The following is a 24,269-nucleotide window of genomic DNA, read 5'->3' on the forward strand; positions in this document are numbered from 1 at the left end:
GACAGTTTTCGCTTAAAGTTTCGCGTAGGTTTAGTTTGCGGGTTGAAAGTTTGATCTCTCCATATCCTGCATTACCAACTTTTTAGTGAGTTTTATTGAACTAGCAAGCTGCACCAAGAATATTAAGACCTATTAATGGCGTAGGCGGTGAAAAGGACTGTCAACTAGGCGAAATCTGAAAGGGAAAAATCTGTGTGTTATGTTTAGTCCTCAGGCACTAGACTACGGACAGTCTTTTCTACGTAAATTTTTTTTCCGCTGATTATTTTTTAGTCGCGCGACAGACTTCGCCAAAAAAAAGGGGGACTACTGGAAGTCTAGTCAGGCGCTTATTAGCAGGTCAGTTCCCCTACGGGTCGTAAAACAAAAAGATAAGGCAAGCACTGTCTGTTCTCACCATTCTTAGGTGCCCGCTATTTCTTTTTGTCTAAGGTCGCTGAAAGGGAGACTTTTAGCCTGTTTGACTGAATAGAATGGTGGAGGAAAATAAGCGATTTAAATGTCTTTTTCAAGAGTTTCAATAATATTTTGCTAATAATTTCTATTGTGAGGAAATTTATTGATTTAGTGGGCAACATGGTATCTCGCTATTTCCTTAAAAGCACTTGAATTTTCCTTTGTCTAAAAAGGACCTTAGATCTTGAAAACACACCATTTGATGTTTCGTTCTACCCATACCTAAGGACGCTTACTATTTTAACGGTAGCCTATGCGCAGGTCCTCATCATTAGTATTGCTGGACGAGCGTTTCTTAGCCAGCGATAGGATTTGAGACGGGGTCTGGCACTAATAAAAACAGTGTCTGCGCAATTCTTTCGATACCACAACAACATCATACAACCTTATTTATTCAGGGTCGTTAACTAGAATGGCCTTCAGTTGATTTTGCTGGCTCTTTTACGCTCTTTAATTTGATAACGATGAGCAGTTTTTAGCAGCAGTTTTCCCGCGTTTATCATCAGGAACCCATGGTGATGGGCTCCTGTTGTCATATATATTTTACTTTACGTGTTTATTTTCCCTCATTCCGTCTGAAAAATCACGATTCAGCACCTGACCTCTCGGTCAAAAAGTGTTCGTTTTTAACATTATTAGAATGTTTAACCATTATTTTAACCATTATTAGAATGGTTATTCATGGAAATTTTCCATGAATAACCATTCTATATAAGTATGGGTCTTCGCTTTGCGCGCTGCGAGCTCCGCTAGTATATTTAGATTATTTTGCTTTAGAAATGAAAATTGATACTTGGCCTGATGGAAATATATCTTCATGTAATTGCGTGGAAAGGGAAAACATCACGAGTGCAAGCAATCGTTTTGAAACTCGAGAGAACTCCATATACAACATCGGTTTGCGCGTGACTTTATACGTCACACAAATATATATATATATATATATATATATATATATATATATATATATGTATATATATATTGGAATATACTTGGAAAAAAGAACGCGCTATTTTCTATGTTCAAAAACTCTCTCCTAATTTTTCTTTACTCGAGAGTAATCGATGCCCACTCTCCAGTTTTTTTGCATTGATTCTTTAATTGTGGTTGGTTTTCATTAAATTGACGTGAACGACCATAGTGACGATTGCCTGAAGACTATGTAATATTTTAAACACCTAACCCTTAGTTGAAAAATCACTCCATAATTTAAGTTGTTAGCTTGATTGCTTTCAGCGATCACATAAAAAATTTGGAGGCGGTCGGTTTGCAGAGAAAATAATTTTCTTTTATTTATTTCTTATGTCTTTGTACAATCCTATTTTACATTTTTTTTTTGTATTTTTTTCTCATGCAAATATCATTTGACTTCCAATTAACAGATGTCTTATAGGTAGACATCGTCGCTCGGCAAAACAAACACAGAATATTCACTTTAATCATAAGAGCCTGTTCCCAGCCTAAGCTGTTTTCAAAGAAAATACTCTCTGTAAAATTTGTTTTCATAAAAGTTCTTTCCCTAAGGCAAAAAAATTAATATTAATAGTTGTTTTATTTTTCCTTAAACGTAATCGCTGCTACCAAAAATAAATTTAATATTTAATGATATTCACTTTACACCTTGAATATAATGAATATGGAACTATGTTCAATTGTCAAGTTATTCTCTCGAAAACCTTAATATAAAGTAGGTTTTTCCTTTCCCTTTTTCTAGAATGAACAATTTAGTAACTGGCGTTTGGTGACCAATTACTTTGCCGCAAATGATCTTGTTTGCTTAAATCCCTGGGATCTCATCTTGGTTTTAAGTTTCTGTCTTCGCCGACCTCTGTTTATTGGCTTCATCGATATCTAAGAAAACGAAACAACAATGACTATGTCGGTTTATTAATTAAACAGGAACAAATGACAGTCATAACAGGTGAATTCAAAAATATGAATTTTCTTTTTCTTTCAGCCGCCGAAGCTTCAAAGCAAACTAAAACTAGACAGTTGCTCCACCAGTTACAAAAATCACCCAAGACTATGAACGAAACAACTTTCCCTCCTGCGATTTCTGCAAGATCTTCGCAATTCATTTTTCTCGCAGCGTTAAGCTGTATTTCTGGAGTTTTATCCATTTGTGGAAACACAGTGGTCCTGATCGCCATATTTCGCACCAAATCTCTACATACCATCTCAAATTATTTTATTGCATCGTTGGCCGTTGCTGATCTGATGGTGGGAATTCTCCTCAACCCCATCTTGGCTGCGAAAGCCGTCATTTTCAGCTATCTGGATCCCGAACGCCCTCTAAAAGGGTCTGTATTCGACAAGGTGGAAGACTTTGCGTGGATCCAAGCTGTTGTTGCGACAACTTTCGGCCTGACCGCCATTAGCATTGATCGCTATATCGCTGTGAAATTTGGGTTCAGATACGAAACCCTAATTACTCCTAAATTCTGCCTCCTTGTAACAGCTTCTGTGTGGCTCGGCTCGTTCGTCTTTGCCAGCGTTCGGCTATTTCTTGATAAACCCCAAGATTTATCGACACTTTGGCTCATTATGGGAGTCATAACATGTATTTTTCCGACTCTAATCATAACATTTTGTTACATGAGCATTTTCAGGGAAGCGAAACAACAAATTCGGAAAATCAAACAAGAAAGCTCACTTGCAGCGAGACAAGAACAAACGCGTCGTAATAACCCGGCTCGTGTTAGCCACACGAAAACTGCTTTTACAGTTGCCATTGTGATTCTACTTTTTATAATTCTGTGGGTTCCAAGTTTGGCCACCGCGGCCATTCAGTTCAGCCTATCAGGGTCAAACAAACCTAAAGATCAAGTAACTTTGGTGAAATTAGAGCGCGAAGTTTGGATGTGGGTGTCCTTAGTGGCTTATCTGAGTTCAGCCAGCAACCCTTGGGTCTACTCTATTCGTTCCAGAGAATTCAGAACTGCTTGTAAGAAAATTTTCAATTTCTTTGGGAGCCATTCTAGAGTGGAACATTTCTCTGCAACTGCAAGCGAGTTTACTGTTGGTTTATGAAACTAGACAATATCTAAGTCGCCTCACCTACTGAAGACGTAAACGTTTGCATGCTGGAATTGAGATTTATTAGCTCTAAATTTTAAAAATGTAAGAAAATTAACCCTTTCTATGTTATTTATTTGCCTCACTGCAGAGGGATAAAAATAGATCAAGAAATGATAACGAGAAAAAGACTCACATCCCACGTCGGGAAAACAAACATGTCTTTTCTTTTCGTTCCATTTTTCAATAAGCAAAGTCAGGATGCGTTCTATAATCGGTCTTAATCCTCTCAATCATTTGTCTTACCGCTCCTTTGGGTGTCCTCTTTATTCTTGGATGGCTTAGCGTAATCATCGAAAAATTGATTCACAATGTTGTAATGGTTCTTTTTTTCGCGATTCCCATTATTGCTTTCGTAATAGGTGCCATTAAGTATGCGATTTAAGGAGAATCATTCGTTGAGATTACAAGGTAGAGTCAATAGCTTTATTATTTTCTAAATAGTAACCAAAGAGATCGTCTCATGAAGATAGCTAATTTTTTATATATAAATATAAAAGATGCTATAATATTTCATCTTCTTTGTAAGTTTGGAAAGATCACTGAGTCAAGACATTGCAAACATTCGTAAAATACGTTCATAGCCATTTAGTCAGTTGATTTTCAAAGCTTTTTTTTTTCATTGACCACAAAGCTCTTCATTAAAAAAGCGCATCACGTACCTGTTCCATAGTTGAATTCGCGCTTGCTGGTGGCCAATTTTTAAAAATGAAGTAATTAATGTTAAATTTCAGTGTTTATGGGATAGTCCTTTTGAAATAAAAAGCATTTCTTATCATCAAAGCAATCGCGTTATTGGAGTCGCAATAAAGCGTTCGTTTGATAGTTACAGTGATTTTATTCTCTCAGCTTTCGCTTGAAATCGTTTGTTACGTCTCATAATTTAACCAAAAATTAGCGCTTGACGCCTATGACATCTGTCGACTGAAGCTGCAAATATTTTAATGATGAGTTGTTCTTAACTGATCCTGATCCCAAAGACATGCTAATTTTTTTCATCTGTTTTGTTATGATCAGTCACTTTTTAATCAGTTTCTATTTATTCATCGTTAGCTGTCAAATGCAAGAATCACCTGCAAATCTAACGTGTTAGGAAATAGGCCAAGGTGTTTAAGCTACTTTTGATAGCTTACAGCAATGTTCTATTGAACGTCTGAAGTCATTCATGATTGCCCTGGATTTTCTTTTCAATGCTCTGTGATTGGTCTATAGGGATCTCGCACCTGGCTCTACACCAACAACACCAACCATATTCACCAACAACACCAACCATATTCACCAACAACTAGCAGAAGATTTCTCTTGCAGACAACTAACTTCGAATTCCTTAATAAACCTTCCATACAAACCTTATATTAGGACTAAGAATAAAATGTTAAGCTGACGTTACTATGTCAAACCATCTTGTCCGTTAATTTTTTTGTTGGAACACATCAAGATAGCTCGTAATAATGAGTGGAAGCTTTAAGAAATTAAATAATAACAAGAGACTGACTGGACTCAACATGATTATTAAGATCTTAACCTGAACAAAATTGCTATCTATTACCTAACTGCACTAAGCAGAGTACAAAAAGCAGAGTACAGATATATCCAGCGATATAATACACTTGGTTATTTTGTGTTGTAAAAAAAAAAACCTGTCGACCGTTCAGCTGCGTGTGCTACACTTCCCCCTCCTCTTTCCTTTCTCTCGCCCTAGAAGAATTGCATATGAAATAAAGTAGTTGAATAATAAACAGCTTAGTGCACATTTTGGTGTGAACACCTTCCCGAAATGGTTGGTCTGATCCATTAGCCTCGCAAGAAAACCCTGTTTCTAGGATAGAAATCTCTCATTGAAAAGTTCATCATTGTTTTTAATCAAGTTTGACACCGGTAGATTTTAATTTTTATACAAAGGAAAGCCTTATAAAATTGTCTACAGAAAAACTCTTTATCTGATGCACTTTTTTTTGAAGCAATATTTTATAAAGGTAAAGGAAAACCAATGAATCGTTTGAAATTGTGAATTCTTGAAAGATGAAATCATACGAACCGACCGACTTGGACCGGTACATAACCTTTTTTTCTGCTGGTTTGCTTTTTTTCGGCGTTACCGCGAATGGTGCGGGAAATATTCCGGACCGTGATCCGTATTGCAAAAAGCTGCACTGGAAAACAATTATGTATAGCATAGTGGAGCTTCAAGTGCGCGCTGCAAAGCTCCATGCCTGCAGAAAAACGTTATAACTCGCCAAGCCGAGAAAACTTGGTAGCGTACGATCGTGTGACCGTACCTTCATGGTACTACTTTAAGCGTGCACGGCCAACTGCAGTGTGGGTACGTCTACACCATAACACCACTTTTATTCAGCAGACGTTTCAGCAAAACGCGTGCACTACACTTACACACTATAAAGCCGAGAAAATTTGTTCCCGTGACTGTACGTTCGCAGGAACAAGTTGCTCTAGTAAGTATACGTGAACAACTGTACTTCAGGAACAAATCTTGACATTATATCTGTGGAAGAGGAAAGGAGAAGGCAATACGCTAGGGCGCGTGCGTGTGTTGGGAGAAAATACTATGCGCATGCGTTAGTAAACATAGGAGCGGGCTGATACGTTGTGACCACTCCATCGCAGTGTCCAAGTTCATCGTAATGGCAATCATCACTCAGTTGGAGCTAACAAAATTAACAATTCGATCATTCCAGCCCGCCACTTGTACACCGAAAACTCAAACACCACATGATTCGTTAGGAGAATTTTGCCAACCTACGATGTTGTATTAAGAAGAATGCAATTCTTCCTAAAAAAAAATGGCTTATAATATGTTACAATCAAAAGTGAGACAGTCTAGGTTTTCGGCATTTTGAAAGATGTGACAAGAAAACACCGGAGAGTAACCAACAGAAAAAGCAGAAAACATCAAAGACAATCGCTAACTTCAGGTTTCAATAACACATTTTAATAAGAATGAAAGGTTTCCACCAAAAATTATGATCAGTGTAGCTTATATTACACGCATAAAATGAAATAAAATATTGAGTCTCAATTTTTCTTCCTGTATAGCTTTTTCTTTTTGGGGTTCTCCCAGACTCGTTTGTTTGACTGAGGCTGACGTCTGGGTGGTAATCTCCATGAAGCCTCTTCAGCTTCTTTCCATTCTTTGTAAGCTTGCCTGAAAGGAAAAATTGCAGCAAGCAAATTAAGCAAACCCAGGGGTTTCAGGGAACAGTGATTATGTATCGCCTGAGGTGGGGGGGGGGGGGGAGGGGGAGGATTGGGAGGGTAAAACAGTTTTTAGGGGGGAATATAGAAAATTAGTTGTCAGTTAACTGCCAGTGAGGGGGGAGGGAGGGGGGTCATGCGAATAATAAAAAACCTTATGGGGGCATCAGGTAAATTTTATCGTGACATAACCAGAATAATCCGCGGACAAACCTTCCCCCCCCCCCCCAGCATTTAGAAAATTGCGAAATAAAAAAAGACAAAAACGTAGAGGCAAGTGACTGAACCTGTTGTTGAGTTTAGTGAAAAGTGCAAAAAACCGATGAAAAATTGCTCTTTTAAAGTTTACAGATAAAGGTAAAGTATGGGGAAAATTTGTTAAAAGTCGACTTACAAGCGCTCATTTGTTTAAGAAGGTAGAACTAGTGGTTTGTCGAAAGAGTTGCCTACAATCTATGGGTGTGTTTTGATATCTTAAGCAAAGTTTTCGTTGATTTTTCCCTTCTTCTACTCACCATCTTCGGCAGATCGACTTTACAGGCCACGAAATCAACTTGTAAACGGCGAACACAACAAAGTTCATAGCCAATACAGTTGAGACCGTATAACCAGTTTCACGCCAGGTCGAGATCTTAATGTGGGTTTGAATACCCAGCAAATGTTCTGTTGATAAACGAACAGAAAAGAACATGAAAGAAATATTAAAAAAATCGAGTTGACTTTCCTTTTTTTCGGATAATACAGGAATATTTCAGGGGGTATTCACAGAAATCCTAGGGGTATTTCCCATAACGCTTTCTACTCACTGTGTACATATTGCTTGTAAAACTTGATGGCAACTTCAACTGTCTCCAAAACGTATTCGAGCGCAGGTTCAAGAGGTTTACAGTTCCTTTTAATTGCTTTCCATGACCAGTCCGCTAGCCGTTTCACTTCTCTCCATGCCCACTCGGCCAACCGATTCGATCCACTCCATGCGTTCTCAACTAACCATGATGCATTTTCCTTTGAGACACCGACCAACCATTCAATTTGATCCCTTATCCATTCCATTCCGTTCCAGGTCAGCTCCGTCAGCCGTTTAGTATTGTTCGAATACCATTCAATCAACCACAAACTTCTTTCGTACACATATTCATCTGCCCACATCATGGTTACAAAAACCCATTCCGCTAATGCTTTCAGTTCTTTCCAGATTATAACGACCCTTTCCATCAATCCTTTCCAAATTCCACCGATCCAGTCCAACATTTTTATCCAAATTTTACTGGCGAAATTCAATAACCATTTCATTGCGTTCCAAATGTTCTTAACTGTTGTTCCAACGCCGTTAGAACAGATTTTCCAAATTTTAACCATTTTTGTGAACAAAAAGCTCCAAGTATTTTTTATCATCGTTGCCACCCGCGTGATCAGTCCTGGTTCTTTCCGTTTGAATACTTGGTACTCAGAGCACGTCATGTTCCCAGGGTACTCAGGTAGTTCTTTGCACTTGAGAATCTAACAGAAAAACGGGCGAAAAATTTATGGTTACTATAGATATCTAAGTTAAAAAATCAAAATATATCACTGTGGAAGATTTTGCGTTTGTTTCTTACTCTATATATCCTCTGGCTCTTTTTGGAAAAGAAACTTATAGCAAAGAAAATAGAAGGAAATACCATCCTGGTGAAACGCAATATTTGCAGATGGAAAACTGCATTGAGAAAGAAATTCTGAGTAGTGGTCATATTTATACCTTTCCAAGGTTCGGTGGATCGTTTCCGAAGGGTGGATCGTTCAAATCTTTGGAGCCTTCAGGGAAAATCAGTTTCATATCCAGATCCAGCGACAATACCTGAATCCTTATTACATATTCCTATGAGGAGGGAAAGAGAGACATATTAACTCACATTCAGCCTACTGATTGTTTTTACGAAATTCGATCGTTAGTCGGTAAAAGAAACATGGATGATCACAGTGATCATTTTTCTTAAATCGAATCTGACAAATCAGAAACAAAGTTGGTTACAATTCAAGCACGGTATACATTTCGGTGAAGTACGTCGAGTAAAAATTACTTGGGCTGTCCACAACCGCTGAACTCATTACAGTTGCAGATGTTGTTCCGAAACTACTGACCAACCTTTTCGTTCCAAGTTCCGACTACGAACGTGTCCTCGTTGAAATCTTCGAACGGTAGCTTTTGCCATTTAATGGCTTGAAAATCTTCACGTGCAAAATAAAAATATATCCATCAGCATCATGATTATTTACCAACTATTTCTTACAGTCATACCTATTAGGAATACATATATGGACGTAAAAGTTTTTGGTAGAGAAAGAATTGTGTGTGTAATTAGAAAAATAACCGTTGAAGCGCGCGTTCAACAGGTTCAAGGAAAATAAGCGCGCCCTGCACAAGGTTCACATCCAGGTCAAACGCGGCTAAAATCGGTGGAAGCAGCCATGCCCACACAAAAATGTTGTTTCTCCCGAGAAAGTGTGAAAAGTTTGTAAAATGCCCCGTTAGCAATTTGGAGACTGGTTGTAGATTACACTCCTCTTACAATTATAAATTCGTACTTTATTACGAACGATTCACCAGAACAAATATTTATGATAAATACTGAATTATTAAATACGAACTCGAGAGACTAAAAATGTTCAAATGCGATAGAAAAGAGCGAAAATTCATAAGAAAAATTAGAATACTTACAAGGTCCGTACGGCTACTCCGAAAAAACACAAAAAAACTAACTTACAAGAAAATAATGCTAACTTTTATACTTATTTGAACCAGGAAAGAATACAGCAAATGAACTTATGTAACTAACAATAAACGATTACGTAACGCGACGCCGAGAACAAAAAAACTACGAATACTTTGAACAACAGCACTAAAAACCAAACTTTACGTGATGAAATAACTGGAATCATTAGACAACAAAGAATTGACAAAAAATTCGCGGAAGAATTTACTTCTCGTGGCTACGCTGTTGAACAGTCTCTTTTGAAGCAAATGAAACCTGATAGCACCGTAAGTCATTGGGAAACGTTTTACGGAAATGAAAGTGAGGATTCTTTCACACATTTTCTGTTCCGAATTGTCGTCTGCAAGAAAAAAGTAACGCCTTTGAAACATTTGAGAACAGCGCTGGAACTTACCTTCGTGTTTTCTAGCATATGTAAGCGCTGTTAATTGAAGCAAAATTGCCATCACAGTAATCAAAATCACAATCTTTCCCATTGTTACCACACGTTTTTCCTCTCACACAAAAAAACGCACGGCTTCGATCCGAGAAACAGAGCGAAATGATATTTTGACTTCACAGTTTCAGTTTATGACGCACTTGCGCGAGACAAGTCGGTCCCAGACTCCTCGACTTTTCTTTCTAGTTTTCGAGAGAGTCTTATTGTGATTTTTTACAATGCAAGGAATTCTGTTCGTTGCCTGCCCAAAAAAGAAAGGAACAAATTATGGTAAAAAAATTCAAACAACTTCTTTAGGCTTTTTCTAGTTTAATTAGCTGTTGTTTTTTTTTTCCTTTGGGGAATGTTTTATTTGCCCAAACATGGACGTGGTTAAACTGCACTCTTTGGATGATATTACTTCATTTAATACACAAAAACCTTTCAATGACTTTTTAATACTGTATATATACAATCTGTCGATGGAGTAGCCTAAAATACACACGCACATTTAGCGAGTTGCGTAGTATTTTCCGAGTTCCCGAGGAATGAGAAAAAATTACCTTTTCGGGTATTTTGGCTTGTAACGTTCCTTACGGCCTTATCTGAGCATCGTATCGATCGTATAAGGCATATGCGAAAGACGAAAACAAGACAAAAGAAACCACTGAAGTGTTCCTTATAACCAGCAAAACGATTTGATGCCCAAAAGTAAAGTTCGTTGCTTTGTAATCCACTATGGAATAACTTCAGAAAAATTGTAAGGATTTTGATATTAAGGTGTTCTGTAAATGAACTTAACAACTGCGTTTGTATGGTGCCGGTAGTTGATGACATCTGTTGGGGGGAATTCTGTTCTAAGTAATTGAACCAGCTTTCCAGAGTCAGTCCTTGAAAACAGTTAGAGCATGCTGTATGTCAGGCATTATACAGAGTCCTAGTCAAAAGTGTGGTTCGTAAGTCGATGATGCTCAGCAAAGTGATTGTTGCCATCACCATTACCCTTCGCTTATATGTGATCAGTCAGTGTACATCAATCAGGGCTAAAACCCGAAATCCATTTCGTTTTCCAGACCCTGTCGCTCGCGATTTCAATTTCCTCCGAAGACGGGCTTTCAGCCTCCGGTTCAAGGTCTTCTTCCTTGAATGGAACCTTCTTCTTCATAAATTTTCCATCAATTTCATGTTGCGTTCGACGTTAGGAAAACGCATACTATTCGTGTTGCCTTTCTCTGGATGCTAAGCATTTTGGGGGTTTGAGCGTCATCCTGGATTTCCTCTTCCTTCGTTGTTCCACCTCTTTCTACTTAGCAATTATTCAACGAAGTGAGGGTGAATATCTACTACTTTCACTGACACTGTGGTGAATAATTGTTTGAGAATATACCACTCAGAAACCCAAAAATGAGTATATTTCTGTAAAAATGCCTTAAATTTCTGGAAATCTAAGCTCTCGACGGGCGAATTTGTCTCATCGGCTGCCCGGAGGTAAATAGTACTTGGTACGGCACTTTCGACCTCGCCAATCAGCGCGCGAGTAGAGTACTAAGGGGAACTGACTGACCACTTAAGTAGGTGAAATGCGAGCGCTTTAAATCGTGGTCCCGCGAGTTGACTCCCATCGGTTTGGATGCAATGGGAAGGTAAGTAGACAATTTGCAGCCATTTGATAGAACGAAATGAGTTACCACAAATCAGAACTGTGGGCCACGCCAGCATTCGATGTTGGAAGATTTGATTATACACGAGACATGAATATGCATTCTTAAGCTAGATCGAATGCACTTTACGTATCCATGATTATTAATTTTTTGACTCGCAACATTATTTTTCATGAACCTTTCTACGAGCACCTACAGGGTTCTACAGAGACGCACTTGGTCGAACAATGAGATCATTGAGCCCCCAGTGTAGTTTACCAGCAGACTATCTGGGAAAATTGTGCGCCATTTGTGCTAAATCAAATTTTATTTGCCAGGCTGCCAGGCGTCGATTCCAGTACACAAATTTACATATCATAACGACAAGAGAAACGAATATAACGCGGTTACGGGATTGTCGGAGAGCTTTCGAAAGCGTGTGTTCGTTTTCGTTAAAGTGTGGTTCGAGAAATATTTCTCTGGATGAGAAACGGCGGCTAAAAATCCCCGTATCTTTGTGGGCAACATGATATGAAAAGGAAGTGACGTCGTAAGGGTGGGCTTCGAAACAAAGTGTGAGTGATACTTCAGCGAAGTTGTCTGTTTGCCGTCCTTAAATATCGCCGCCGCAATCCGATAACGCCGTATGACAGTGCTGTGTGCCAAGCCGACGTGGTATTTCGTAAGATTTTCTCCATGTTGATAGCTCTCAGCGAACGATTTTTGAGGGACGTTCTCGATGGATCGCCACCTACGTTCATCTACGGCAAGTGTGAATGGCGACGGTCACTGTTATTACGACAATGAATCGAGTTACCAAGATACAGGCGTCTACGATTGTGATGGCAATATGTTGCCAGACTTACTGGATTCTCAAATAGACAGTTCCCTAAAAGGATTGGACATGGGTGCCATAAAGAAAAACTCTTACGATCGAACTCGAGCTGCGATGGCGGTAAGACCAAACTTTATTTAAGGGTTGTACAATTGGAAGTGCTTTTATTTCACAAGACATTTCGATTGATCGATTGAGTTGTAGTTGAGGGTTTAGTGTTGATCCATTAGTATTACTCATTCATCAGTGTTTCAGTTTCCCTGGCAGGAAACAGCTGTAGAGGCAGTAATATTGTGGTTTGGCGTTTCTGTTGAAAGTCGATTTAGGGTTTTAACTTGTTCTGCACGAACTGATCATCTCTCGGGCGCGTGATGCAACGGAAATTTAGGTACGCACTTGAAATCATAACACAGGAACGCCGTGTTATGAGCGTATTGCTAGATTCTACATAGAAAATCTGTCGGAGCCGAAGATAGTATGACGGGCCTTTTTCATTGAGTTGCTACGAGTACGATGTTAAGATTCCCTTCGTGATAATAGCCTGCGATGGAAAATTCTTCTGTTTTCCATGTCAGCGTATAAATGAAGTGTCATAAAGGCGGATTTGATTAAACAAACATAAATCCCCAGATGTCAATTTTCCATGTGTCTGATATTATTTTGGAGGCATTAAATAGAAGTTCTTTTCCATTTCTCAACGGTAACAGCCATTACCTAAAAACATATTGTTAATGTTCCTAGAATCTTCTAACTGAAAGTTGATTTAATGGAAAAAAACAAGAATTGCAAAATCATATGTGCTGTTATTGAGAATTTAATCAGGGAAAAGTTTCAAGGAAACCTGAGGTCTATTGTCTTATCTCAACATCAGCTTTGTTGGGGTGTTAGTTTTAAACAACCTGTCAATAAATTGTGAATCCCTTGGAAATCACCGTGAAGAGCTTAATAATTGAAAATGGTTTGAGATAGTGACCTCCAGGAGTGCTAGAGAGTGTACAAAAATAGGACTTTGAATGATGAATAACTGGCAGTTTGCCATACTTCCAGGAATTTCAAATTTAATGACAGTGAAAAGTGAGTCAGATATTTTTAGTCTTGTTTTAAATTTTCTTGAGCAACAAGTTGGACTCTGCAGGAATTAAGTTTGGGAGATAAGTTTGGAAGATATCAGTGTAAGCTCTTGGATTTAGGGGATTAAAATAGCTCATGATTTCAAGATTACTGTTTTTTTCCTCTTTGTGTCTGCTTAGACAGGGTTTTCATCAAGAAGAGTATTAGTCAAAGAGTAGTTTAAAATGAAAAAGAATGCTCCATTTTTCTTGACTGAAAACAGCTCTGGATATCAAAACATACACAGAAAACTCTGCATAGTCAACAATTTTCTTATATCTTATGTGTAATGAATACTCAGACATGATATAAAATCTAAGAGGTTAGATGGTCAAGAGCTGTGTATTTAGTAGGACTTTTTGCATGCCACCCATGTTTTCATATTCTCTCTGATCTGTAAAGACTTCATGTGATACCATTCAAACAAATCTTTTAGTCAGCTTCAAGAGATAGCTGATTAAATGGGCAAATATTTAAATCACCTTTATTTAGAATTTGAGTTCAAAGGGAAGTGAGAGTACTATATTTTGTTTATTTTTCCTAATACAACAATGAATTTTTTTAATCAATCTGTTTGCACAAATTCATCACTAATGAGAAGTTCATGTACTGTGCTGTTGTTTTCTGATAGTGTATTTTCTTGCAAGTATCTTAATGACAATCTAAGATTGTGGCTAGAATTTGATGCCTTCTTTTAAACTTTTAATGCAAGGTATTTGTGGCATGTTTCTAACTTATCACAGTACACACATGTATATCTCTGAACACCTCTTCTAATTTAATTTTACATCAGTAACTGAATGAAAACTGATATGCAATTAGTTGCTTCTGAAAAAATTATTTCACAATCAGTAAGATCTAAGCTGATCGTCTGATCAACTTGAAACTTAAATCTAGGAAATACAAACTTAAGGGTGAAACATCATTTATAGGGATTTTAGGATCCAAAAAAAATTGTAGATTGTTGAACTCTCACTGGAACACACTGATTACCTTTAGTTTTTATGAATGCTTGTCTTAACCATTGAACTCTTATGAGTGACCAAGACTGAATTTCTCCCTACAATACTTATGCAGAGTCAAGCAGACAAGTAATGAGAATAAAGTGAAATATCAATTAGGGATTATCAGTTGATCCAGTACCAAGTTCTCCAAAGTAGCATCGTAAGAATTGTATGGCAGACAGTTGGGAGAATTACTAATAAGATCTTAGGAGTGAAAGGGCTAAGTGTGAGTGTCTTTTCATCACTACATGTGAGGGATATGTATTAATGAAATTCTTAATTTGCTTGATCTCAACAGGCAATAAATCCAATGCTAGCGAAAAAAGTGTTACCTCTGGTAAGTGGAAATTTTCTACTGCTTTTTCTCCTCCTGCTATTTTTCAGATAGACCTAAATGCAATAACATTGTTATAGAAAAAAAGCAAATGCATAAAACTGAAAAGGAAAAAACCAAATAGAAATTAGCATATTGAAATACCCTCTAGCTAGACTACATGCCCAGCAGCCAAACAATTCTCACATAATTTCCACTGAAAAATAATTTCAAACTTCTTGAGAGTCTTAAATGTTGGGTTAGAATTTTCAAGAAGTTCCAAAAATAGAGAAAGATGTTTTTCATCTTGTCACGAGTGTGGGACAAAGAAAAAAAATTCTGAGTCCCCATGAGGAATCAAACCTCAGACCTTTAGATCCTGGGTCTGAGGCTCAATTCCTTATGGGGACTCAGAATTTTTTTCTTTGTCCCAAGCTCGTGACAAGACCAAAAACATCTTTCTCTGTTTCTTTTCCAAGCCCAAAACTTACCATCTCTCTTATTCTATGTACAAGTTCCAAAAAAATAAAAATAAAATTCATGCTAGTGCCATATGCTATATGCTAACTAACTTGAATTTGGCTTTTTCGTATTTTTCTATTTTGATTTTTTATGACATCTTTACTGCAATTTGGTGTAGATTTGTAGTGACTTGAACTACTGTACTGGGCATTGCCTTTTTACTTCTGAACAAGCTTTAAGAAAAATACATTTATGTTTTTAGCTGAATTTTAACTACCACATCTCTTTGATCATTTTTTGTAACTTATAGGAATCATCCTTTGAGAAAAGTAAATTTGTTATTTTTTGTGGTGGCTTAAATTAAAAGTGGTTTTGAGAAATTCTTATCGATGATGTAAAAATCAATTTAAGTTGTGGTTGATGACTTTTGGGTTTGTTATTGTATGACTACTAGAAGTCATAGCTCTGTAGACAAATCCTTACAATGCAGACAAAATGTCTGGAGGTGCCAGGACTATGTCAACACATCCAGTTTTCCTTAGGATATCTATGTTTTGAAGCTGAGAGACATGTTTGAAAAATGAACAGCAGTGGGTACACCTAATTATGGGAAAAATCTTTATCATCTTCTTGGATGTATTCTCAAATTAAGCAAATGTTTCAAAAAGTACTGCAAAGAAACATACAAAGCTTGTTCTGTTAGCTGGGTCTTGTGTTGACAGGGTGTCTTGGCAGTTCCGCTAAATCAGTCAATGGAAGTTTCTAGGTGTGTTAAGTCATAGAATGTAATTGTGGGACATGAAACATCAATTGAAAAAAGGATTGGAAGAGATCACACAAAGTAGTCAATTTTTTTTAAGCCCAAAGAAGTACACATCCTATACTCATGGTTTATTTTTGATAAATTTTATTTGTTTGGGAAGGTTAGAACTTTCCTAATACAAGTCACTGTTCATAGTAAGAGTCAGAGCTCCAAACAATAAATTCCCCAATTTTAAATCATAAATTTTGTCTTTTGATTTTCACTGTTATTTATTTCTTTTTAATCTCAGCCAAATGAAGTGACAGTAGAGGAAGCCGCAGCAATTAGTATTCAAGCTTATTTTAGAGGATATTTAGCCAGAAAGCTCTTTGTTCAGCTGCTCTATGAAAGATTCATCAAGGTTGGTTAAAAACACAAATATGTCAAAAGTACAGTTCTGCTTGGCTGTACAATTATAGCAATGTTGTCAAGTGATCTGCCATTGGTCTTGCGAAGTTCTCTGAGGCACCCTTTTAATCCTTAAAGCTCCCAGAAGTAACTGACCAACACAGAAATTCTTCACACATTATCAATACAAGATCAAGGAGACAAGAAATGAAAATAAAGAAAAACATCAACCAGGGGATTAATAATTGATTCAATACCAAATTCTTAAAACTAACATCATAAGAATTGTACGGCAGATGTTAAGGAGATTTACCAGTGAGATCTTGGGAGTGAAAGAATTAATTTCAAAAAATTACTTTTCTGAAATAGTTTAGTTTATAATTCAGTGCTTTTTTTTTGCTCGAAATGCATGGTAAATTCAGTATTAAGCTAGTAGTTAAGTGGCCATCATGTGTACTATGAGTGATTATTATTCAAATTATATGCATCCTACTAATGTTCCTGTGATGTGTTTATACATGTACTTTAACGAGATAAAGATCACTTTTGAAAATTGAAGGAAAATGATAAGATTTCAAGCTTGCACAGAATCTTGCTCTTGGTTATTTTCAAATATTTTTTAATAGGCAATAATGAAGCCTCCTACTCCTTAAGACAGGGATGTTGTTTAAATTTTAGCTCTATCTGTTGAATAAACAAATGAGGATTGTACATTATGCCATATAGCCATTGCTTATTCACTTTAACTTGCAAATTTTATTCAACAGTTTTATACAAATTATATTCAGTCTGGGGATTGTGAAAACTTTAACTGAAATGTCACAGATAATCTAAGAAAACAATTACTCTGTGGTAATTTCTGACTGATAAGCCCTCTAACTAGAATTGATTCAGACATCTCCTGAGTGTTTGTTCAGGTTGGAATATCCTTTAGTTTATTTTGTTCAGTTTTCTCATAAAGACTGTGGCAGCTAATTTAAATTGGAATTGAATTTTGTTTTGCTGTATTTGATGGATGTTGTTCTTTGTGATAACTGTAGGAGGAAGAAGAAAGAGAAGCAAAAATGAGAGAGCAAGTGGAAGAAGGAGAAATTTGGTGGAAAAGTGAGTAGAATGGATGATTTCACATCTCTTTTCAATGGTTAATGGTTCATTGTACAAATTTATCTTTAAACACAAGGCCATGGATGGATATGTCTGCAGGGTTATTCAAACGTATATTATCACATTTTGATTCAGATGTTCTTTAAATGACCGAAAATAGATTTTTTGTTAAGTTGCTACCTTCGTTATGATACAGAATTTTTAAGGAAGGAGATATTTTATATCTGCAATTTTTCTCATGTGGTATTTTATTGGAGGGAAGACTATAATGATATTATGGCTCACAGTACATATGCTGTAGACACAATGAAACTGATTGAATTTATGATTTTAAGGCTATCCATTAGAGAGCATATTTTTCATGTGTGTTCTTATCCATGTTTTGTAGGAAATGTTGTTAAGTTGCTAATAAGATTAACATTGCAGAGTTTTTTCTAACTATATATGGTAGATCTTTCAAATTTGCTGCATCATAAGTTCAAATCTGCATAATCCCACTGGTAGCAAAGCTGGATTCCAATTTGTTTACAATTTATGTGACTAAAAAAGTCCATGAATTCAGATTTTATAGCTCAATACTAATGTTAGTGCATTAAAATGTGCACTGTATTTCTCAAGTTAAAACTTTGAATTTTGGTTCACTCCAAACCTAATTTGAGTCTTTTTTTTGTCTTCATTTTTAGTATGAGAAGGATTTTTTCCATAAGCTTTTTGATATTTTGTATTAGAATCTCCTTTTATTGGCAGAATATCATTGAGGAAGATGTATAGAATTTTTGATATTGTACAAGATAAGAATAACATGCCCTTATTTGGAAATAACTTTCTAGATTTTTTTAAGCTGGCTGTCCTTCAAAAAAGGTGATTTTATGAGTTGCTTCAAGACAGCAATTTGAAAGTTGTGTTTTGTGTAGGACCTGACTCTGAACTGAGTTGTAAATTGTTGAAAATATAAAGGGAATATTACATCACATCCAAAAATAGTACAGTGAAAATTCTTTGACCGTTTTGTCTGGGGCTTTTATGGTAAAAAAATAATTGAAAATTTTCCCATTTCAAAACCATACAGTGTCAATTTTATTTTTAACATTTTGATGTATCAAACTTGAAATTATAATGCATGTAAGGGTTATAGAATAAAACAAAACACAGAGGGTAATTTTTTTTTAATCAACCACAAAATGCCAAAAATAACATGGGCTGAGTTTATGGTGATAGATTGAAAGCAAGATTTTATTTGTAATACTGGTATGTGGTGTTTCTCACTTTGTCATGTCCAGACATGTGAATATATTTAATTTTAAGTCACTGTTCTCATTAATGAATTTTTCTGTACAGAAACAGTCAAATTTCTTCATAATATTTTTTACTTTTATTTTAACAGCTATCGCTTGAACCTTGAAATGGAAGAAAATACCTGTTTGCGCAAAAACCTCCGGCGAGGAATTGAATGTGATGTTATAACGTGAGTTTCATTCTTTTAGGTTTTTATCACCTAAATCTGACGTCCTAAGTTATAATAAATTTTTCCTTGTATGAAGAGTAAATATAATTATTTCAAATTGTTATGCACATACTGAAATTCAATTTTCCCAGAGAAACATTTTTTCAGCTCAAAGCAGCTTTTGTTCTCTTCCTTTAAAGTCTTGGATTTGGGTCATTAAAGGGGCAGTGACTTTTGAATTTTGAATATATGAAGTAAACTAGTGTTAAGGGCTCGTGCATAATTTTTCCACTCAAACTTACAAGGCGAGCGTTAGGGCAGTGCACTTGTAAGCCAGAGGTCCCGGGTTCAAGTCCTCCTCCCTGCCACTGGATGGATTTGTCTTCGGTGGCCCCGAATTCAACTCCTGCATGCTTTGTAAATAGCCAACTGGTCTGCCTCCTACCAGTTGGGATTTTTAACGAGTTTCTGTTCATTTTACGATTCATGATCATCTCCTTTTTTCCTTTGACCTTAATGTTTGATTCAAGGGTGATGCTTGTAGGAGAAATCAGATGCTATAGTCACCCCTTAGGGGTCAAAGAGTTAAGAAAAAACTATCAGGAAACTATCGATGTTTACAGTGAGGTTAGGAAAAATTAGAGGGTGTCTCATTCTTATTTCTACTCATTTTAATTTGTTGAAGCATCCAAAGAGCCTGGAGACAACATAAGAAACAATCTCAAGATCAGATCATTGTCGGACAAGGGACCACAAACTCACACGACATGCCAGGTTTTGATGCGGCATCACAACCATTTTTTTCCACTCCAGACATGGGAAGTTTACATATAAGGACAAACCCATTTATGAAGAGTGCAGACAATGCTTCTTTTTGCGATGATGATAATCTTTCGGATGTTTTCAATGACAGCCTTGAACAGGTAGAAGAGGAAAATTTAAGAAATACTCAAGAACATGGACCTCATAGACATGTTTTATATGATGGCAATCATGTCTTAGAAAGAGACACATTTAATGATGAACTACCTGGAATGGATTCTGTCAGCTCGCCAGCTGAGTTGCCATCACCAACAACTGACTGGGAATCAATAGAATCATGTCTCACTTCAGAGGGTGAAACACAGGACTTCGAAAGCAGTGAGCTACCAGACACATCCAATGGAAGGCTAAAACACTTTTCCTTAAAACCAAATGATTTGCAAATATGCTTTGTTGACGATACGCTCCTAAGTGACGTTGAAGGGGATGAAGATGGCTGTGTCATAAAAGAGTATATTATTGAAAAACAGGATGTTTCAGATGAAGAAAAACGAGATTCGGGTTGCGTGGCAGGTGATGATGAGGCATCAGAGTCCTTTAGTATTAAAACAGTTAGACCAGAAACACTGGAAAGACATGAAATATCTCAGGAGGAATCTGAGAAAGTGTTGATAGAACTGAGAAAGCAGGACAGTGAAAATGAAAAACAGGAAAATTATGCAAATGTAATGCTTGGATGGACTGAAGAGAGGTTACAAGAACTAAATTTGGAAGAACTGCAAGCACTCCAGAAAAATATGAGTCAACTGATTGAAGGTAAAGTGATGTGGAAAATTCTAGGACTCAAGTGTTGTCAATGCATGAATTGAAAATATTTGATATTGAGCTTAATCACAGATGTTGAGTGATTCAGACTGGAACTGGAATTACAGATTTCTTAACTCTTTACACCCTTACATCAGTATTAATCTTCTCCATACTTTTCTGTATACATTCCCTTTGGTACTGACAAGGAGAATCCATTTAACCCTTTTACTCCTGAGATCTAATTAGTAATTCTCCTTACTGTCTGCCATACAATTCTTATGACGTTAGCTCAGAGAATTTGGTATTGGATCAGCTAATAATCCCATAATTGATATTCTTCTCTATTCTCATCACCTGCCTGCTTGATATTGTATTGATATTGTAAGGAGAAATTTTGTCTTGGTCACTTGTGGGAGTGAAAGGGTTAACAATCAAATCTCCTTAGATTGGTGATCATTTTCTTTATTCTCATGATCTTAATGACTGATTCAGCGGCATTACTGTAAGGAGAAATTAGATGCTGGTCACTTGTGGGGTTTAAAAGGTTATGTTGAGGTTTTCTTTTTTATTTGTATGCTACAAGTCTTCAGTCGCAAACATTTAATTTTCTTTGCTAAAACAAGGGTTTTCTATTTGATTGGTTGATTCACAGTTCATGTCTCAAATAAAATTATGAGTGTCTTCTCTAGTTTTTGAAAAAACTGTGGTGTACTTTTGTTTTAATTATTTTGATGTTTGCTTCATAGCTCAAAATGAAGTGCTGGTAACTGAGTTAATGAACAGAGATGCTCTTCATCTTAGACAAGATTCTCTTCTCATGGATGTTGAGGATGCTTCAAAGTAAGTCATTGGTTATTTTGTGTTTGCTTGAGAACAACAAATAATTTTCATATTAATTGAAGATTTGAGTCTTCTTAGAAATGGCCTATTCCAGGTGCAAACTTGCAGAAAAGTCCTGGCCATCTAGGTTTCTTCACACAGTTCTAACATTCCTTAGACAAACTTGAAGCACTGTTCTTTTAAATCAACTTAACATTCCAAGTTCAAGGTGTCAAGAAAAAGTTTATTCACACAATAAACAATCAAGAGAAACAGTTAATTAAATTCAGTTCTTTTCACTTTCTTAAAACCCTATTCTGTTTTGTTTTGTTTTGCCATTGTTTTTTGGCTTTTTATTGACATGTGTAATCCTCTTTTCAGTTCAAAGTGATGAATCTATTTTGTTGACGCTTCTTCAAGGCACAACTTATCATCTTAATCTAACATAAAAATTTAAAAAATTAGACAAATTTTAGTTTCTTAGGAGATCAGTACCAAATGTTAATGAATCTATTTTATCCTTGTTTACTTGGGGATATACATTGAAACATGTGCTTCACAAATCTTATCATCTTACTTATTAAAACATAAACAACAAATAGTAATTTCTTAGTGCAACTTGTTGTTTTTTCATTGCATTACAATGTAATCAAGTGATGGGCAACCTTTTCTAATTGATTTGTGTGTGAGAATGTTATCATTAGACCCTTAACCTCTACAATTAACAGAGGATAATTGTGTTGTTTGACTAACTCTTAACTTTGAAAGTAAGAACTTCATAGATTATATATTAAAACCGATTATTATTTATGATTAACTTGTATTCATCTTATCTCCAAGATGTCTGCTAAACAAGAGGCTTAACCCTCCTTTTAAAACTGCTTTTAAACACTGTATCTTTTACTTAAAGTATCTTACAGATGCCGCAACTTCTCATTAGGTAAACATGACTGAACATTAAGATGTAAAATAATTTGTTTTCTTTATAGTCAGATAACTGGGCAACATTATTTATTATTTCTTTGTTTTTGTTTGTTTATGTTAACATTCTTTGATTCTTCATTTTTTTTATTTCAAACATCACTCACACCAGGAAACTGAAACATCTTTGAACAAAGACTTTCTGAGTCTGGCTTCATTGGGATTACACTTCTGTGTTGTTCAGTAGGACGGATTTCATTAGCTACAAGATCTGGCACATTTTATTTGTTGTTTTGCTTCACTTTTTTGTTGTTTACTTTTGTTTATTTTGCATAGAACTGCACAGGCACAATATCAGAAGACACAGAAAGGCAAAAAGTGATAGTTCTTCTCTGCACCCTATATTGCTCATGAACAATGTTATTTTTTGTCCTGTTGATATTTTTGTGTTACTGAGAGTTGTTAGAGATACACAAATTATTTCAATTATCAGTGGAGCATGAAGTGATTGTATTTTATTTTTAATAAGTGAGGAAAGGAAAACGCTAGTTTATTTTTAAGGCTGTTATTCTTCCAAATGAAAGTGCAATTGTAATACTAGTAAGCAAATTGCTCTCCTAAACATCTGAATAGGAATCCTATGAAAACTGAAACATTTTGACAGTTCTTTCCCCATGTGATGGGTGTAGCTCATCTCTTAAGAGTTCCTCAGTGGTTCTGTATATCTGCTAGGCTTGCCTTGTAATAATTATCTTAGGAAATTACAATCAGTTTACACAAGTCACTAAACTGTTAAATTTATTATTAAAAATGGGTTTGAAAATAGTTTATTTTTGTATCATGTTTGGTAATATAGCTGAAGTTAAGGGTCAAAGATGTCTGGAAAGAGAGATGCATAAAGCTGGTCACACAATAAATGCAATAATTATGTTATGGTACTGCAAAGTGCTATTACCTAGACTCCTTATTAAGCAGACAACAGCATGAGTCACATAAGTACTTCTTGATACAGGTTTCATTGGGTTGCAAATAGCACATCAACAAAACTATACTGAAAGAAGTCAAACCATTATTTATTTGCCAGGGTTGAATATTTGAACTATATCTTTTACAATAAAGAGCTTTCACAGGTTCTCATGATCAAACAACCTACTCAGGTTATTGTCATTTTGGATCAATATCAGTGTCTTAGCAACTGCACACCAAGCCCTCCACTAATCCACTAATCCAACATTAACCCTAACTTCTTAACGGTTGACTGTTGTTAGGTTGGGGATGCTTCAGTGTGTGGTTGCTCAGATACTGACATTAATCTACCTTTTTTTTTCTGCCTTCATGGGTACAAATTGCTCCAAAGCTCAAGCCTCCCTGCTGATTAAATTTTGTTTTCCTTTTAATCTGATTAAAAAGAAAAGTCTCCTTTGAAATTTATCCCACCCATTCCATGGTGGTTTTTTTTTTTTTTTTTTTTTTTCGGATTTTTAGTTGCTTCTTACACAGTTGCATATTTATCTCTCTTACCTCCAAACTCAGGCATGAATAATGGTTGGAACTTCCATTGCAGTCCTAGAATCTAAGATTTTTATAAGTGCTCATTAGTCACCTTATGGTGTAAGTAATCTCTCAAGTTGTCTTAACCCTATCACTCCCAAGATCTTACTTGTAATTCTCCTTACTGTCTGATACATTTCTTCTAATATTAATTCTGAAAAATTAGTGTTGGATCAAGAAAAAATTTTCAGTCAATATTTTTCTTTATTCTCATCATTTGTCCTCTTGATATTGTATTTGTATTGTGAGGAAAAAATTATGTCTTGGTTGATACAGGGAGTGAAAGGGCCCAACAAGCTCTTTCTTAATGGCAGACACTGCCATTATGTTTTTACGTTCACACTAGTAAGCCTTGCTGCTTCTGCTTATGAATGAAACATTGTATTGATGTAACACATGTTATGAAGGTCAGCATTTGCAAACTGGGTCTAA

General features: G+C 36.1%; 3 protein-coding genes across 4 annotated transcripts; 2 read left to right on the forward strand and 1 right to left on the reverse strand.

The window, feature by feature from the left end:
- Positions 1-2,087: 2,087 nt before the first annotated feature.
- Positions 2,088-4,632, forward strand: LOC131787277 (histamine H2 receptor-like). 2 transcript variants are annotated; one of them, XM_059104373.2, is made up of 4 exons: positions 2,088-2,143; positions 2,414-3,400; positions 3,894-3,942; positions 4,585-4,632. In XM_059104373.2, exons 2-3 carry the CDS (start codon positions 2,482-2,484, stop codon positions 3,914-3,916), a joined length of 942 nt encoding a protein of 313 aa, XP_058960356.2. In that variant the 5' UTR covers positions 2,088-2,143; positions 2,414-2,481; the 3' UTR covers positions 3,917-3,942; positions 4,585-4,632. The 2 variants fall into 2 exon arrangements, with proteins under 2 accessions (XP_058960356.2, XP_058960355.2); XM_059104372.2 differs by lacking the exon at positions 4,585-4,632 and having other exon boundaries at positions 2,414-4,259.
- Positions 4,633-6,564: 1,932 nt separating this feature from the next.
- LOC131787218 (uncharacterized) lies at positions 6,565-9,973 on the reverse strand. The gene is made up of 6 exons (XM_059104302.2): positions 9,892-9,973; positions 8,870-8,952; positions 8,483-8,602; positions 7,551-8,244; positions 7,260-7,407; positions 6,565-6,694 (listed from the first exon to the last, which is right to left on the reverse strand). Exons 1-6 carry the CDS (start codon positions 9,971-9,973, stop codon positions 6,565-6,567), a joined length of 1,257 nt encoding a protein of 418 aa, XP_058960285.2.
- Positions 9,974-11,902: 1,929 nt separating this feature from the next.
- LOC131787248 (uncharacterized) lies at positions 11,903-23,219 on the forward strand. The gene is made up of 8 exons (XM_066168537.1): positions 11,903-12,510; positions 14,803-14,841; positions 16,332-16,442; positions 17,470-17,520; positions 18,904-18,998; positions 19,663-20,555; positions 21,293-21,386; positions 22,623-23,219. Exons 1-8 carry the CDS (start codon positions 12,295-12,297, stop codon positions 22,666-22,668), a joined length of 1,545 nt encoding a protein of 514 aa, XP_066024634.1. The 5' UTR covers positions 11,903-12,294; the 3' UTR covers positions 22,669-23,219.
- Positions 23,220-24,269: the final 1,050 nt, after the last annotated feature.

The sequence above is a fragment of the Pocillopora verrucosa genome, chromosome 6 (genome assembly GCF_036669915.1).
Source record: "Pocillopora verrucosa isolate sample1 chromosome 6, ASM3666991v2, whole genome shotgun sequence".
Taxonomy (NCBI): domain Eukaryota; kingdom Metazoa; phylum Cnidaria; class Anthozoa; order Scleractinia; family Pocilloporidae; genus Pocillopora; species Pocillopora verrucosa.